At 42.2% G+C, this 18,709-nt stretch overlaps 1 protein-coding gene across 12 annotated transcripts in view; it reads right to left on the reverse strand.

The window, feature by feature from the left end:
• The window catches only part of HHAT (hedgehog acyltransferase), a 388,363-nt gene that overhangs the window by 148,118 nt on the left and 221,536 nt on the right, over window positions 1-18,709 (reverse strand). For 9 of the 12 annotated variants that reach the window (XM_063672403.1, XM_063672404.1, XM_063672422.1 and 6 more), the window contains one exon: window positions 7,755-7,838. The exons of the other annotated variants lie outside the window; for them this stretch is intronic. In XM_063672403.1, the coding sequence (XP_063528473.1) occupies window positions 7,755-7,838 (84 nt within the window). The remainder of the gene's footprint in view (window positions 1-7,754; window positions 7,839-18,709) is intronic. 12 annotated transcript variants of the gene reach the window in all.

Here is an 18,709-nt window from a genome sequence, read left to right on the forward strand (position 1 = left end):
AGCCGCCAGGTGCCAGCACAAACTCATTCAAGCTGGGCCTTTTTTGTTCTTGGAGTCAGGATTGATTTCTCAGAAATTTTTTAAAGTTTGTAAGACTAAATTATCAAACCTTTGATTTCTTTATTAGAGAGAAAGCCAGGAAGATCAAAAATATTGGAAATCCCTAAATCTCAGTTTAACCAGTAGCTTCCTTGGCAGGACTATAGAACGCGTTTAAAGATCCCCAATTTAAAGCAATTTAAAGCAATGATGCATAGCTTGATTTTTTTCCCTGCTGAAAATACACCTGTGGGTGCACTATATACAAATGCTGCCGCTCTCCTGCCTGCTCCAGCAAGATGCATCAAGGACAGGATGGAGAAACTCTTACAAACAGAAAGCTGCAGGTTGTCTGTGAGTCTCAGAGTTGATTACAAACATATTTAGTCATGAAAAGACCATCTCCATACATAAGCCCAAGAGCAGCATCTGGGGATGCAGTTTTCTCAGGCATACCCATTTCCCTTGGAGTTGACAGTCCCCAAAGATGCTGTCTTCTGAAGCAGCCAGCTGCCATCTGTACTTCTAAAACAGCAGAGCTACCAACAAAAGGGCCAGTTTTTCTGTGCCATTCACCTCCATCTCACCCAATTATCACTCCTGGCCATACCCAAATTCAGGTGCCAGTAAGCAATGATAGGGCTGGAAGGTGAGGATCAGGGGCGTTCCACCATTCAAGACATTTATATTGAACAAAGTGCCATGCTAGATGCCACAGGGATTTCACACCGAAAAACAAGGAGAGGCTTCCGAGATGCTCACAAATCTAGTGAGAGAGCAAGACTCAACTAGGGTATATTCCAGAAAACCTATATGGAAAGAAAATAGGTAGTGCAGATTTGGCTCAGTAAATAGAATATGAACCCAAGTCTCATTTTTCAATTATAAATATTGTCCTTAAAAATGTGTCCCTTTCTCCACATTGCCCCCTAGGACTCTTTCTTCCTTTCGTATTCTACAATTATCAAAGGCTTGTGCTCTGGCATTTCTAACTGGTTTAATCATTCTAATTATGTCATAAATGTTTGTTTTCCCTCTCCAACAAGACCACAGAAAACTCAGGTAGTCGCTTACCTTTCTGTCCCATCATTGGCTTTAAGAGTATTCTGCGTATGGTAGGAGCTCCGCACATGGTGCTGACGGAAACATAAAATCCAGTATCTAAAACTCCAGTATGGGGTCTGGAGAATGTCATGGTTCTTGGATTGCTCAACTGCTTATAGGAATTTGCCTGCTTTAGTCAAGTCACAGAATTCTACAGTTATATAAGTTTAGGGCTAGAAGAGACCATAAAATCATAAGGTGTTTTTACCAGTGAGTAGCTGATGTCCAGAAATGGGAAGTGACTTTCCTAAGGCCATGAAATAAATGGAAAAGCCAGGACTGGAATCTTGGGCCTCTGAAGCATCAGATGAAAGTGAAAAATGTTATAGAGTCCAGAGATAAAATAAGGAACCTCCTCTCAGTAGCACAGGGAGAAACAATACATAACTGCATTTTATTACAACTGAAAAATTGGCCTGTGTAATCAGATGCACTTTCTCAGCTAAATGTTTTCCAGTTCATTATTTTGCTTAAAAATTGATTAAAATGATCAAAAATCTATTTCCATTTCCAAAATGGATTTCACTGCAATAGACTCAGTATATTAATAAACACATATAAATGTCACTCTATGAAAAACACATTGTCTGCAAATAACCTTTCAATTAGAAACAGATGCTATGGGCTTTCAGATTCTAAAGTGTTTTTATTTTAAATGGCCTTTTCACAGCTGAAACCAGGCTGCTCTTTCTTTCTAGTCCACATACATTTTGAAGGTCGGACCCTCCCCCTGGGATCACATGTTGCTTGCAAGTACCCAGGAATCAGCGCCTGTTGGTGTAGAATATGCTCTTGTATCTGTCTTGTCAATAAAGATTATCCCACCCTTGCTACTAAGCAAACCTTTTCACATAGACTTGGTGACAGGAAAAGAAACAGTGTTAGTTACAGTTATGTCGATATTTCTCATCAGATTCAAATTCCACAAATATGTACTGAGTGCCTACTAAGTTTTAGACCCTGTGAGAGACATTTTCCTATGGGTTTTCTCTCCTTAGCCTTGAAACAGATGGTATTGTGGACTGATGGACAGATAAGAGATAACAATATCCACCACTTAGGGAACTGTCCTAAGTATTTTACATACATTAGCAAATTTATCATTTCCAACTTACAAATGAAAAAACCATGGCTCAGACTTAGTATGCAGTAGAGTAGGGATTCAAACCCAGGTGGTTTAATTCCACAACTTACGCTTCTAACTGTTAAGCTGTTCCACCTCTCTGCAGCCTGTATTGACAAGAGATTCTAGTCCTCTGCCTGGGTTCCTCTTCTTCCTCTTCAACAATGTTAGAGACTGTCTGAAGCCCACCATCCCTTTATTTACAGGCCAGAGGTCCACCAGCTTTTCAGGTGGACTTTCAAATACAGACTGTTCTATCACACACACTCACACACTTTAATTACCATAGTTCATATGTACAGTCATGCATTACATAATGATTCAGTCAACAACAGACTGCATATATGATAGTGGTCTCATAAGACTGTAATACTGTATTTTTACTATACCTCTTCTATGTTTAGATACATGAGTACTTACTATCATATTACGACTGCCTGTAGTATTCAGTACAGTAACACAGTGCACAGGTTTGTAGCCTAGGAGCAACAGGCTCCACCATATAGCCTATGTGTGCAGTAGGCTATGTGTGCAGTAGGCTATACCATATAGGTCTGTGGAAGTACACTCTATGATGTTGCACAATGATGAAATTGCCTAACAATGCATTTCTCAGAATGTATCCTTGTCGTTAATTGATGTATGACTAATTGATAAACAGGAAAATAATATCCTTATAAAATAGAAATTGTGACTGTTTATATGCATTTTTTTTCTTAGCCTGTCAATACTTTGAGCATCTGCACATAGAATTCACTAACAGAATTGACTAGATTATTGTACCAGATACCCATTAATCCTGCCTCTTTTTCCTATTGGCTTAGTTCGGTCAACATGCTGTCTTAGAAGCACATAGGGCCCACCCAGTTCTCCTAGGCTCTTGTGAAAAAGAACAACCCAGAACAAGGATCCAGAGCCATCTATCTCAGACATCACTCAAGTCCGTGCAAAGTCTGCAAATGCTTCTCCATCTCTCCCTGCCTTTGTCTCCAGAACAAGTTGCTCCGTTAATAACTCCTTATTCAGTACTCCTCATTCCCACAGGCTGCAGGTTACGCCTGATTTCCAAGTCCCTGCTGGTACTGTCACACATTTTTCTCATTCAGGAAAGGGTATTTGAATGCAAATGAATCTCCTCTAATTAATGCAAATATGCACATTATTGCAAACATTGGTATTAATGTTATGATTCATAGCAAATTAGCCCTGACAGCCCCGACCCTTGTTTATACCCCTTTAGTCATGTTACCCTCACCTTTTAAGGTAAAGGCTGATATGTACTTACTAGAATATGTATTTCCTAGGAATTCAACATGACATTTCAAATGTGCTAAGATCCTTATTAGGACTGTTACTGTTTTTCTTGGTGCTCTGGACAAAGTTGCATAGGTTTTGAGTGATTTACTCAACCATATTTTTCCCATAAATCCTATGATTTTTGTGTGCAATTTTACATAACCTGAGCTTTTCCAAGTTTGTATACCCTGCATCATAGCAGAAACATTTGAACTGGCAGCACAACCAAAGGATTAAACTTTATCCCGTTACCTCAAGACTCACGTGGTCCCTCTTCAACACTGAGTGCTTGTGAGAACAGAATGAATTACTGCCTTTACCGTGCTTATTTATATAGTCTGATATATAACTCAGTTTTTAGTTGCAAACAACAGACTCTAACTAAGCAGAAAAGGAATTTATTAAAGGACATATACTCACAGAATACCTGGGTGGGCCAGCAAATCAGGCTGGGAGACCATTGCTCCCTGAGGCCGCTCCAGTTCACTCCGCTTCTGGTTACACCGCCAGCAGCACTGTGGCTTGTACAGCAGACGACTGTGCTGCAGAACCCTGTTTATGCCGCAGGGAAAGCTGCATGTCTCTCTGCCATCCTTGCTGGAAACAGTTCTGTAGGAGGCCCTGTCATTCCCATGACACTCTTCTGAATCCCAGTTACCCCTTTGATGTCCCTGAGAAGCTGGGCCTGGGATACACTGGGGTACTAGCTGCAAGGGAGGCCCAGAGAGTGACTTTTTGACTTGTACTTTGAGGAGGCAGTGTACATAAGGCTAGAAATTCCCTAAAAGCCAGAAGAATGTTCAAAAGGTACCACATAGCTAGAGTAGGGATTAAATTTTACACAAGTCACAATAAATACTGATCTCTCAGTACCACGTTGATGTCCCCGCTCCTCATAGCTTGCTTAATTCAGTGTTCTGTCTGATGTACATCAGCTTAACAACAAATATCCCCATTTTCTTTTTTTTTTTTTCCTTTGTTTTTTTGAGATGAAGTCTCGCTCTGTTGCCCAGGCTGGAGTACAGTGGCACCATCTCTGCTCACTGCAACCTCTACCTCCTGGATTCAAGCAATTCTCGTGCCTCAACCTCCCAAGTAGCTGGGATTACAGGCGCATGCCACCACACCTGGCTAATTTTTGTTTTTTCAGTAGAAACGGGGTTTCACTGTCTTGGCCAGGCTGGTCTCGAACTCCTGACCTCAGGTAATCTGCCTGCCTTGGCCTCCCGAAGTGCTGGGATTACCAGCATGAGCCACCACGCCTGGCCTTAGCCACCACACCCGGCACCCATTTTCTAACAAAATTTGATCTTATATGTTGATCAACATTTGAAACTATCCCCAAGTTTCCAAGGCTGCACTTATCAGTGGGTGATATCCCAGGGGGTAACAATTCATATGAGCACGTGGGGATTTTGACTTGCTGATAAACCAGGACATAGGTGCATCACAGATTTCTACAGATGGCAGGGTATGCCCGATTCCCAGGTCCCTGATGGTACTATCACATTTTTCTCTCTCAGGAAAGGGTATCTGAATGCAAATGAATCTACCCTAATTAATATAAAAATGTACATCACTGCAAACATTGGTATTATGATTGGACACAGATTAGTGATTATATTCCTCACAACAGATCCTTCCACTTTAGCATATTAATTAATAGGCTATACTATGTGTTTTCTAGTGAAAGTTTCACCCTTCAATATGTTAATTACATCATCTGAATGAGAACTTTAGACATGCTAGGATACATTTGCATACATAATTTTTAGCTACAGTTACATTTCCCCAGGAAACTCCTTAGTCATTCATTTCCATTCTATTGCTCAGCACCTAAAACTGACTTGATCTTTAAAATGGCATTCAAGGCCTTACACGACCCAGCCATGGACAATCTACCAGCCTCACTGTGCCCATCACTCTCATCACTCTTAGTGCCCGGAACACAAAAACCTTCCTTGTCTTTTTCCTCCTATGATGCACCCTGCTCCTTTGACCACAAGGGTTTGATATGCTTTTCCCTCCACCTTCCACCCCAAAGATCTTGGGAGAACCTTCCTCATGATCAGCCCCTGCACCACCCTTGGGTCAGGTGCATTGTGACACACACTTGTAGGACCATGTGTCTCTCTCTCTTGGCAATACCGGTTGCTATACTTATGCAGATATGCATACAATCACCTGATGAACACCTCTCTGCTCCTAAAGCATAATAAGCTCCCAGAGGGTAGGAATTGCACGTCTTTTTGCTTACTGCTGTGTTCCAAGAACAAGTAGGGTTTCTTGCCCATGGTAGATGCTAAAAATCATCTGATGTACAAATGAATGGGTTCATGCGTTTAGAGTGATTGACTTCACCCATTTGTTTATTTATTTGCTTGATATAACTCAGAGTTTCAAAGTATCTGACTTTTCTCTCAAAGGTGACAATGTCTCCATTTCACAGATGGGGAAACTGAAGCAGTGCTATTAAATATTTGCTAATAAAGTCACATGGCTAGTACATACTAGAGATGGCCTGGGTTTGGCCTATGGCAACTCCACTCATTAGGACCGCCCTGTTGGCGCACCATCCTCTGCCACGTGCTCAAAAGAAATTGCAGAAGAAAGCAAGCCCAAGATTCTGGCCCTCAGGGAGCTTGTGAATCGCCAAACCTTAAGCAAAAGCAGAATCACTCATTTCCTTTATTTATTTATTTTTTTAAAGGTGTTGCCACTCAGTCTGCTAAGATCCCAAAGAATGACAAGATAGCCAGGGAATTTGTGATGTTGATAATGGTGATGGCTAACAGCCATTTTATTACTGCTGAGCACTATTCTAAGCACTGTTAAGTGTACTATGCTATTTGGTCCTCGAAAACCTCCTGTGAAATAGGTATTACTATTAATCTTCATTTTACAGATGAGGAAAGTGAAGCATGGAGCTGTTAAGCTGGTCACACAGTCAAGAGTAACGCATCCAGCACACAAACCCAGGCAAGCAGCCATGGGAGCCTGAGCTGCAAAACCACGAGAGACCACATAGCATGCTACAAGGGAGCACCTGATGCTTCCAGGGGAGTCTGAGCTGGGTGCTGAGCCAGCCTAGACACATGCACTAAAGGAAAGAAGAGAATGAAGGAGCCTCTTCATTCTTGAGAGGTGGTGATGAGGGTGGGGCTAAAAGTTCCAATCCTCTTATCAAATGGTTGGTTAGCCCGGCACCCAGCCCCCATCCTGATGCTATCCAGAAGCCCACCAAGAGTTGCCTCATTAGAACAAAAGATGCTCTGATCACTCAGGAAATTCCAAGGGATTTAAGAACTCTGCATCAGGAACTGGGGTCAAAGATCAAGTATCAGGACAAAATATTATCCTAGTGCCCCCATCTAAGCGTTTTAGGAGCTCTGTGCTGGAAACTAGGAGGGAGAGACCAAATATATATTTCATATTATATCACAACATCACAGTAGTTTTACGGAATTTCAGTAGTTTAAATTTAAATAGCCATGAGTGATTAATAGCTACTGTATTGGCTGGCACATATCTAGACAACAGAAGCTGCTCTCTAATATTAGAAACAGCAAGGCTGCTTAGCAGAGGCTGTTGAGATTGGAAGAGACCTTAGAGTTTATCTGGTATAATTCTCTCATCTCACAAATAAGAAAACTAAGGCCCAAACAGAAGCGACTCACACAAAACCATTGCAGCAAGAGAGGTACGGCAGTCTAGAGTGTTGGTCTTCTGCATCTGATCCAATGCCTTTTCCATTCCACAGGCTGCTTCTGTTACTGATGCAAAAATAGCTCTAATTTTGTTTAATTCTGGTATGTGGAACTGACGCAGCTCACAGGCAAAGCTAACTAAAGATCATGCGCTCCCCCTGTTGAGCTAGGCATCTCCAATGTCCATCGGGTAAGTATATTAATTATCTCAGTGGCAAAAGAAAAAAAAAACAGAACACACTCTGGTTAGTTTATTAAGGAAGGTTAGGCAGTTTGCACAATCTCTGACAGGGCCTGAGAGCCAGGCTCAGAGGTGATGCAGTCAGGAACTGTTGACAAATTACACTACCACCGCTCCAGTGGGGACTCAACCATGTCTGCCACTGGACTCAGGGAAAGGGGCTCCCCGTCTCCAGTGCTGCGCGTAGGACTCCACCCCAGAACCTCTGCCCCTCCAAGCTGGGTGTCACCACTACCACGCTCACCAGAATGCATTCCAGGTCCCACCTCTTCCCACCTCCCATTTTCTTCGGAATCTAATCTCAGGCACGAGGGATCTGAGACTCTTCCTGCAAGGAAGAAAAAAACATTTATGGCTTCTACCAGATGCAGCAACCGCGTAAGGCAGAAAGATCCCCACGCATTAGGAAAAGAATTCAAAAGAAGGCAGCGACAACACTTAACAAATGGCCTGTCAAGTAAATAACCCATCTGCAGTGGCCTAAGACCGTGGATCTCACAGCCCATCTAAGCAGCAACGCTGACTCAGAGCTTTTTACATTTAAAACTATGTCTCTACATCGCAAATATCCCGAGTAAGTCACCAGGGGCTCTTTTTATTTTTTTTAAAAGATACATTTATTCACAGGAACATCTGTATTGATAAAGCTATATATGGTGGGAACTAAATTATGCATCTCAATTCTCAAGTGTGGAGAGTTTCTCTTAATTTTTTAAGTCTGGATTTTCTCATAAATAAACTCAAATATAGCACAGCCAGGAAGACAAATAATTCTAACAAGTTTTTCCTCAAAAGTGGTAACAGCAAGATCAGGGTGAGGAGTGAATCTGAGAAATCTTCTAAAAATGAAATATTAGTGAAATGTGGAACATAATCATCAAGGCCCTTCCGTTCTAACATTCTGTGAACATAAGCAAAGGACTCCAAAGCACCCCAAGTGTTTGCATCTGAAGGATGAGGAATGTTGTCTTGGACATCGACATGACTGTGATGGGGAAAGCCTGGAAGGGGATTTAATTTTTGACAAGAAACGGGAGAACTCGCCAACACATTATGTGACAGATTTCACTGGCAGCCCCAGAGAAGGAGCCAGCCTTGTGGATTTAGAGGGTCTCTGTGTCCTAAGAGGGGCTGACATCCAAGGGGAGTGGGCATCAACACAAGGGTGCTGAGGGCTAAGAACTAGGCCTTCAGAGACCTCACTAACTAATGGCCAAGCAAGAGAGATGAACCAGTGAAGGAGCCAAAGCCCTGGTTTGCTGAGTGGCCAGAAGACAAGATGGGTACTTGTCACCCTGGGAAAACTGCAAACCTCTATCCCAAGTACATTTCCTAGCCCTGACCCCAACTCCACTCAGCTGCCCATGCTTCTGGAGAGAGCCTACTGCCACAACCCACCCTCACTTAACTGCCTCCAAGTTAATGTTCACGTGCATAATTACATATTTTAGAACACACCAGGCAAGCAGAAAGAAATTAAGAGGTATTTTAGGTCTATTGTTGCTCAACACAGAGAAGCTTTCACAGCAGCTGTCTGTTTGAGAAACCCCCGAGTAGCAGGACAGACCTGGACCTGCAGGCTCCAGTTCATGGTGCAGAAGCGCAGTCATGGTTGAGGTTCAAAAATCCCAATTTCTCTAGATTCCCACCTAAGTCTGTCAGAGTGACTTTTGAAAATGTAAATCAGATCCTGTCACTCCCCTACTTAAAACCCTTCAAGGGCTCCTATCACATTCAAAATGGAGCCCAATCTTCATCACAGTCTGGCTGTTCCCTCTTCCTCCAGACTCAGGGAGGGACTCCTTGCTCCTCTACTGGCCAGCCCCAGGCTCCCCTTCTGTTCCTCAAGCATGTTCCTTTGCAACTCAGGGGCTGGGGGCTTGCACTTCCCTCTGGCTTGAACAGTCCAGCCCTGGCCCTTTCCCTGGTGACCCCTTCCTCCTCACTCATCTCTGTGTTGCCCGCTGCCTTAAAAAGGGCCTTCCTGCCCAGCCGTTCAAACACGGCACTCACACCTGCACCCTCCATCACATCAAGGGAATGACAGTGCTTGCTTACTTGGGTTCTTTTTGTTCTTCCATTTAAAAAAATTTTATTGTAGAAACACTTAATGTGAGCTCTAACCCGTTAACAGGTTTTTAAGTACACCATACAGTACTGATAACTACAGGCACACGCTGTACAGTGGATCTCCAGAGCTTATGCTTCTTGACTACCTGAAACTTTATACCTGATTAGCAACTCTCCCTTCCCCCACCCCCTGGCAACCATCATTCCATTTTTGTTTTTGCTTCCATAAGTTTATTTTAGATACCTCATAAAAGTGGATTCATGCAGTTCTCGTTCTTCTGTGAGCATTTGATTTCATTTAGCTAATGTCCTCCACGCTCACCCATGTCATCACACACTGCTTGTTTTCTCATTTACTCACTGGGATGTGAGCTAAGAGTGGACAGAGACATTGTCTATCTTGTTACTGCTTTGATCCTGGCACCTAGAATAGTACTTAGGGCACTTAATTTGGTATAAAAATAAATGGGTTAAATGAAAAGAAAATTAGACGGTTACTAAGTCCTTTTACATTTTTGAAAATAAACTTTATCTAAACATGTTTAGGAGCCCTGTAGACATTAGACGTTGTGGGGTACTACGTGGAAGATCCAGATGAGTCAGACCCTGCTCACTACCTGGGAGGGTGCTGCAACACACATGCACATGCGTGCACGCACATAAACACACACACACACACACACACACACACACACACAATATTTAAAGCAGGGGTCCCAAAGTCCCCTGAGCATCAGAGTCACTGGGAGTGATTCACAATTATACTGATTCCTGGACTCTACCCAAATCCACTTAGCCCAATCCCCAGAAGTAGAGCTTGGGGATCTAAAGCATCCAGGAAGATTCCCAGGATCCAGGAGGCTTGGGAGGCAGTGTTATCGAGGTGGAGAGAGGAAGGCTGCACAGAGAAGGCAGCATCTGAGATGGACTGAGATGGGTGGGATTTGGATATGCACTAATGGGGGAAGCTCAGGCACTTCTGATATAGGGAACAAAGATGCTAGGAGATGGTGAGGTAGGGGCAAAAAACAGCATTTGGTCCCAAGTGGCAGTGGCACAAGGGGAATAATAGTGAGATGAGATGGAAAGGTAGCCTGAAGACCCACTGTGGTGGGCCCAGGACATGGGGTTGTATAAAGTCTGGTTCTGAGGAGGGAAGGGAAGCATCAGGGCTGGGTTTCTGTGAGACTGATGGATGGCCATAAGCAAAGTCAAAGAAAAGCCAGGAAAGGTGAGGGGACTGGGAAGAGGCTCGGATAACCTGGTCGGAAAGAAAATGATGACCTGAGTAATAACTAACATCTGCATGGAGTGTTATGGTCCCTAAAACACTTTTGGCACACTTCATCCCATTCAAGCCTGGCAAGCAATTTCTTGAGGCAGAAATTGTGATTTCCAATTTACAGATAAGTAGTCAAGGTCTTAGAAAGGTTACGTGAGTTATCTAAAGTCATGGGTAGAAAGAGAGCACGCCAGGATTCGAATCCTGTTACTCTGATGCCAGAGGTATAGTGGGATTGGGGGGTGGGGGGTAAGGAGATAAAACTAGCCTTGAGTTTCCGTCATTTCCAGGCACAGAGCTGAGTGATTAGCATATACTATTAAACCTCATCACAGCTCTGTGAGATAAGAAGCCCAGTTCACAGACAACGGTGCACATTATTCTTTTCCTCCAGAAACAGAAAGGAAGGGGTGGATGTGAGAGATGTTAAGAAGACAAAGCCAGTGCAATTTGGAAAATGACTGGGTGCAGGAGCAACGATGGAAGGGGGGACCCAGCCCCATGGGAGCCAGTGGACTTCTCTCCAGCACCCTGCCTGCATTTTCATTAATTGCCTCTTTGGGGCCTATTTTGGTTACCCGGGTCTCTTCACTTACATGTTCTTCACTTTTTATCTAAAACACTTTAGTACAAGAACACCACATAGATCCTTAGCTTCTTTCTGGTGGAATCAAAGAAAAGTTTAAAAGAAACTGGTACTGCAGTCACTTCAAAGGAGATGAGTTTTCATCAGGCAGGGATAAAAGAGACCTGAGGACTCCTCCCAGGTGTCATTTCTCCCCTCTGGATGCCACTAAAAGATGATCGACAATGCCTAATTAGGGCCACAAAGACACACACTTTAGACTCACCTCAGGTGGAAGCAGTGTTTTAATAAGCTCATTCACTTTTTATATCACTATTAAAGACTGTTTAAACAGAAATCAACCTTTATGTTACATTTACAAAATACAAAGTTTAAAATCCTATGTAACAAAGCAAGTATTTTTGCCTCTGAGTTATCACCTCTGTGTTTAAAAATATATACATAATGGCTTCATCTTTCTTTCCTGGTGGACAGAGAACATGCATGTATTTTAGCTGGTTCTAAACTGCAAGACTGAATACAGATGCTAATTAACTTCCCATTGCCATTTAGGTCTTACTTTCAGGATCAAATGTGCACCTCTCTCCTTAACTTATGTTTCCAGTGCAGCTCAGAGCCCAAATAGGTCTAAATGGTCCTAAGGGGACACCAAAAAGAGAGTGGCTCATCTCCAGCTCTCTTCCTTCTCAGAGGGAGTGCATAAGTCTCAATTAATCCTTCATTTGACCACCTGTTTCTTAAAGACGCAAGGCAGATTTTTTGAACATTTCAGACATCGCACAATCCAAGAAATCCTTCAAATGATGGTGAGCAGACTTCATCAATACCAGGAATGCTACAATTAACTACAGCAAATGTGGTGATAGACTTGTGGTATCCAAGATAAAGAAAGCTAAAAATTACCCTGTGATTCATAAAACTCAAAATGCCAATGCCCAAATAATAATTCTGTTCTGCTGTAGGGCTAATTTTATGAAAGGGTCAGGTATAGGGTATCAACAAGGAAAAGCCAAAAGCAAGTAATATCGGTTATAATCATTTCAGAATTCAGTAAGACACCAACTCCCATATTGCTGAAATTTGCTACCCTTTTTGCCATTCAAAGATACTCTAGACTTCATGGAAAACCTGCACCAACCTCCAGAAGAACAAAAGACACAACAAGTGAACAGCTGTCCTATTCTATCTTCTCTCTCATCAGAACAAAATCATGCTTCAAAAGGGCACATGCTATTTCATATAAATGTTGGCATTTGTATGAAATGAATATGTACTATACTGAACACCATTCTAATATGCAAAATCTATTTATTTATGGAAAAAATTTATCTTCTAAGGACTATATTAAGATCTCCAGAGATCTTCTCAAATAGCTTCAGGGCCATGCCAGAAGTTCACTGCCTTGTTCTATTTGCCTAAGAAGTATCAGCTGAATGATTTCTATACTTAGTATTTCTGCTAGTCCTGAGAGGATATCAAGACATTCTCCTTAGGACAAAAGTAGTGGCTCTGATGAACTCACACGTGGTCTCTGGAGTAAATACGAAAAGTGATGGTAAAGAAAATTTATCTTGCTATTTTTTTAAAAAGCTAGATTCTTACTTGAAATATGTATTTGAAATTAATTAAAGAGACATATAAATAATATAGAAAACAAAATTCAGGTGAATACTTCTCTGATTTTAAATCTGTAAACTAAAGAGCAATAAAAATTATAAATTGACAAATTTAATGTTTCAGAGACACTGGGAGAAGGACAGCATCAGGTCCTCTTTTAAAAGTCATATGTCCAAAGTTATCAGCTTTAAAAAGTCTATTATAACTACAGCAGATACACAAATAAGAAAGATGAAAAAAAAAACAAAACAAAGCTTAGCAACACAGAAAACCACCAATCTAGAGGGGGAAAAAAAAGAGAGGAAAAAAGGAAAAAAAATCTACAAAACCACCAAAAAACAATTAACAAAATGGCAGAAGTCCTTACTTATTAATAATAATCTTGAATGTAAATGGATTAAATTCCCCAATTAAAAGACAGAATGGGTCAGGTGCAGTGGCTCACACCTGTAATCCCAGCACTTTGGGAGACCGAGGTTGGTGGATCACAAGGTCAGGAGTTCCAGACCAGCCTGGCCAACATAGTGAAACCCTGTCTCTAATAAAAATACAAAAAATTAGCCAGACATGGTGGTGGGCGCCTGTAATCCCAGCTACTCAGGAGGCTGAGGCAGGAGAATCACTTGAACCCGGGAGGTGAAGTTGCAGTGAGCCGAGATTATGCCATTGCACTCCAGTCTGGGCAACAGAGTGAGACTCTGTCTCAAAAAAACAAACAAACAAAAAAAAAAGGGTTTTTAAATGAGCTGAAGACCTTAATAGACATTTCTCAAAAGAAGATTTACAAATGGCCAACAGGAATATGAAAAGATACTCAACATCACCTATCATCAGGGAAATGCAAATCAAAACCACAATGAGATACCACCTCACCCCAGTTGGAATAGCTATCACCAAAAGACCAAAAAAAAAAAAAAAAAAAGCCAAGTGTGGTGGCTCATATCTGCAATCCCATCACTTTGAGAGGCCAAGGCAGGAGAGTCACTTGAGCTCAGGCGTTCAAAGGCAGTCTGGACAACACAGTAAGACCCTGTCTGTAAAAAAAAAAAAAAAATTGCTGGGCATGGTGGTACATGCCTGTAGTCCCAGCTACCTGGAGGCTAAGGTAGGTGGATTGCTTGAGTCCAGGAGGTTGAGGCCGCAGTGAGCCATGATCATGCCACTGCACTCCAGCCTGGGTGACAGAGGGAGACCCTGCCTCAAAAAAAAAAAAAAAAAAAAAAATGCAAACCAAAGCGTTGGCAAGGATGTGCAGATAAAGGAACCCTTTACATTGCACATTGTTGGTGGCAATGTAAATTAGTACAGCCACTTTGGAAAACAGTTTGGAGGTTCCTCAAAAAATTAAGAACCAAACTACTGTATGATCCTGCAATCCCACTACTGGGTATATGTCCAGAGGAAAGAACATCAGTATATTGAAGAAATATCTGCACTCCCATGTTTACTGCAGCACTATTGACAATAGCCAAGAGATGGAATCAACTCAAGTGTCCAACAACAGATGCACAGATAGAGAAAATGTGGCCTATACACACTGTGAAAGTTAATTATACAAATTGGGTCACTCTTGCTATACCCAACTAAATCAGAGTTGAGGGGCCAGGGAAGAAAAGCACTTGGGACGCATAACACCTGCTCCAAGAGTTAAATGTTCCACAAGCTCAGGTGCTGAAACAGCCTGCTGTAACCCTAAGACCAGTTTTACCTAGTAGCTGCTGAAATGACCTCCCAAGACTCTAACACTGGTTTTATTTACCATCATCAGTCACCAATCAGAGCTTACCATCTCTCAAAATCCTCTCTAGTGCCAATGAGCTTTCTTTCAAAACAATACATAACATTTTTCTTTCTAATAAAACTCCCAACTTTCTATTTGTTCTCTGGACATACCAAAGACCACCTGGTCTGTATGTATACCCTGAATTGAAACTTCTTGCTTCCCAAATGTTTGTTTCTGAGACAGTGTATTGCTCTGTCACCCAGGGCTGGAGTGCAGTAGTATGATCTCAGCTCACTGCAACCTCCACCTCCCAGGTTCAAAAGATTCTCATGTCTCAGCCTCCCAAGTAGCTAGGATTATAGGCATGCACTACCAACACCCGGCTAATATTTGTATTTTCAGTAGAGATGGGATTTCGCCATGTTGGCCAGGCTGTTCTCAAACTCCTGGCCTCAAGTGATCTACCTGCTTTGGCCTCCCAAAGTGTTGGGATTACAGGTGCGAGCCACCGTGCCTGGGGCCAAATAAAATGTTTTAAATTTAGAGATTCATCTCTATATTTTATTTTATTTTGGCAACACAATGGAATACTATGCAGCCATAAAAAAGAATGAAATCCTGTTATTTGTGACAACATGGATTGATCTGGAGGACGTCATGTTAACTGAGAAGATCCAGACATACAAAGACAAATACCACATGATCTCATTGATATGTGGAAGCTTAAAAAAATTCATAACACAGTAACAGAGAATAAAACAGTGGTTACCATAGATGGGGTAGAGAGGGGAGGATAGGGAGAGGCTGGTAAAGGGGTATAAAGTTTCAATTAGATAGGAAGAGTAAGTTCTAGTGTCCAATTGCACAGTAGAGTGACAATGGTTAACAGTAAGGTATTGTATATTACCAAATAGTTAGAAGAGAGGCTTTTGGATGTTCTCACCACAAATAATAAATGTATGAGATGACCGATATGCTAACTATCCTGATTTGATCATTATACAACATATATACATCAAAACATCAAATTGTACCCCATAAATATAAATACAGTGTGTCAATTTTTTTTAAAGTCATGATGTTATCCCTGCTCCACTGAAAACTACCGCCCCACCTGAGGAGGTCAGATAGGAGCAGTCAGAGGTGGGGGAGGCAACAAAACAAGCATCATTCATCGTTTTTAAGATATTATTTTTTAACTGACAAAAATTGTATATATTTATGGCGTACAACATGTTTTGAAATACTTTTACATTGTGAAATGGTTAAATCAAGCTAATTAACACATGCATTTCTTCATACACTTATCTTTTTTGTGGTGAGAAAGCCTAAAATCTCCTGTCTTAGCAATTTTCAAGAATACATCATTATTAGCTATCGTCACCCTATTATACAATAGAGCTCTTGAACTTCCTTCTCTCTAACTGAAATTGTGTATTCCTTGACATTTCTTCAGTCCCTACTCCCAGACCTTGGTAGCTACCATTCTACTGTTTCTACGAGTTCAATTTTTTTAGATTCCACATATAAGTGAGACCACACGTACACCTTTGTCTTAAAAGAGACAGTGCTGGCTACAATTCTGAGTAAGACGAAAAGTGCTGGCCAGGTGCAGTAGCTCACGTCTGTAATCCCAGCACTGTGGGAGGCCAAGGCGGGAGGATCGCTTGAGCTCATGAGCTCAAGACCAGTCTGGGAAACATGGCAAAACCCCATATCTATTCAAAGATAAAAGAAGAAAGAAAAAGAAAAATGCCTCAGTCAGCAAGAATCAAACCAAAATCATTTACTTTCTTGCCAAAGCTAACCTAAGCTAAATTTCAACAAGCCACCCTGTTATCTATAATGAAACAGAGATTTTTATTCTGTAATCTCTTTCTCCAGGTTGGTCACCTTTTCTTGTGCAGTGTCACATTAAGAACTCCAGCCAGTAGGCTTCTTCTGAGGCCATTCCTAGGTGAGTTGTGATTGCTGCTTCTGTCTATGATTTCTATAAGATGCAGGACTGAGCTCACTGAATTTTCCCACAGTCATCACAAAACACTAATACCAAAAATGCCCACATTTCATTAAATATGACAGCTCTTTCCTGCCCCTACGGCTCAGTGGAGCACTCCAAGGCTTAAAAGGAAGCACGTCCCTCCTTGCAAATGCCTAGTCTGAGATCAAAGATAGGGCTCTTGGCTTTGTGGAAATTTACGTCATTCCAGAGAAGTCGACGTGACTTCCATCAATTTAAAAGATGCAGCTGATTAATTTCAGGCATTTGCTGCAGCTTTTTTTTTATGCCAAACACTAAGCATTCAATACAGCCTGACAGACCAAACTGCACATTAAGAGCTTGTTGGAGCTAATAAATGTAGTTAATCTTGAGGGGGTGTGGGGAACGTACGACAATTTCTCCCACATTTGCTCTTTTACAAAGGGAAGTATATTTTCTTCTCTTGGCCATTATAGAGTGAGAAGGATTCCTTAAGTACCATCCCTCTCACTCTTCCAACCCTCTAAAGGTTTTCTCTAATGACATATTTACAAGAAAATTCCATTGCTGTCTGAGGTTACTAAGGGACCGCTCACTCCCCCTAGGAATCAGGCTCTACTTATCTCCACCTAAATGAAACTGCTTTCTCTAAGTCTAAAGGACACTTAAGACCTTCTGGTGGCTAAATACAAGAGTTCATCCCATTAAAAAGAAAAAAATACCCACTCTACCTGCCCTCTCCACCAGCTGCTCTGTCTTTCTTTCCTCCCCTTCACAGCTTATCTTCTTAAAGGAGCTGCTGCTGCCACTCCCTCACTGCTAACCCCACCCTCTTCAACCTAGCCTCAGGGTCACTGTCCCAGTGAAACAGTTCTTACTAAGGTGTCCAGTCATAAATGGTGCTGGGTCCCATCAGGTTTGACTTCCCTCCCAAGCTGGGAGCAGAAAATACTTTTTTTTCTTTTTCTTTTTCTTTTGAGACAGAGTCTCACTCTGTCGCCCAGGATGGAGTATAGTGGCCCCATCTCGGCTCACTGCAGCTTTGGCCTTCTGGGTTCAAGTGATCCTCATGCCTCAGCCACCCAAGTAGCTGTGATTACAGGTGTGTGTCACCACGCTTGGCTAATTTTTGTATTTTTAGTAGAGGCAGTATTTTTTTTTTTTTCATATTGCCCAGGCTGGCCTCGAACTCCTGGCTTCAAGTGATCTGCCTGCCTTGGCCTCCCAAAGTGCTGGGATTACAGGCATGAGCCACTGCACCTGGCTGAAAATACTTTTTTTTTTTTTTTTTTTTTTTTTGAGACGGAGTCTCGATCTATCACCCAGGCTGGAGTGCAGTGGCACAATCTCAGCTCACTGCAAGCTCTGCCTCCTGGGTTCATGCCATTCTCCTGCCTCAGCCTCCCGAGTAGCTGGGACTACAGGAGCCCGCCACCATGCCCGGCTAATTTTTTGTATTTTTAGTAGAGACAGGGTCTCACCATGTTAGCCAGAATGGTCTCGATCCCCTGACCTCATGATTCACCTGCCTCAGCCTCCCAAAGTGCTGGGATTACAGGTGTGAGCCACCGTGCCTGGCCTGAAAATACTCACTTTCTGAAGAGAGCTACAAATAAAGAGGTGAGATCCACCCCATTCTGGGATTACTGTGAGATGGAGAACTGACTCTGCTCCCAGCCACCGTCTTTAACACCCCTACCCCTTACTCCCAAGCTGGGAAGAGGAAAGATGAAGGGACTCCTTGGAGTCATTAAGTTGTTTGCTTATTGGGGCGCGCTGTCATGTGATGAGAGAGGAAGAGATCTACTCCCAGAGGCTAGGGATGCCTGCAAAACTGACTTCTCATTCCCCAGTTGGATAAGCAATAAACCTGCTGATTTACTCTGCCCCCTACCCAAATGAGGGAAATGAAACACAGAATATGGCACGGCAAGGTAGAG

Source organism: Pongo pygmaeus, chromosome 1 (genome assembly GCF_028885625.2).
Source record: "Pongo pygmaeus isolate AG05252 chromosome 1, NHGRI_mPonPyg2-v2.0_pri, whole genome shotgun sequence".
Classification (NCBI taxonomy): Eukaryota; Metazoa; Chordata; class Mammalia; order Primates; family Hominidae; genus Pongo; species Pongo pygmaeus.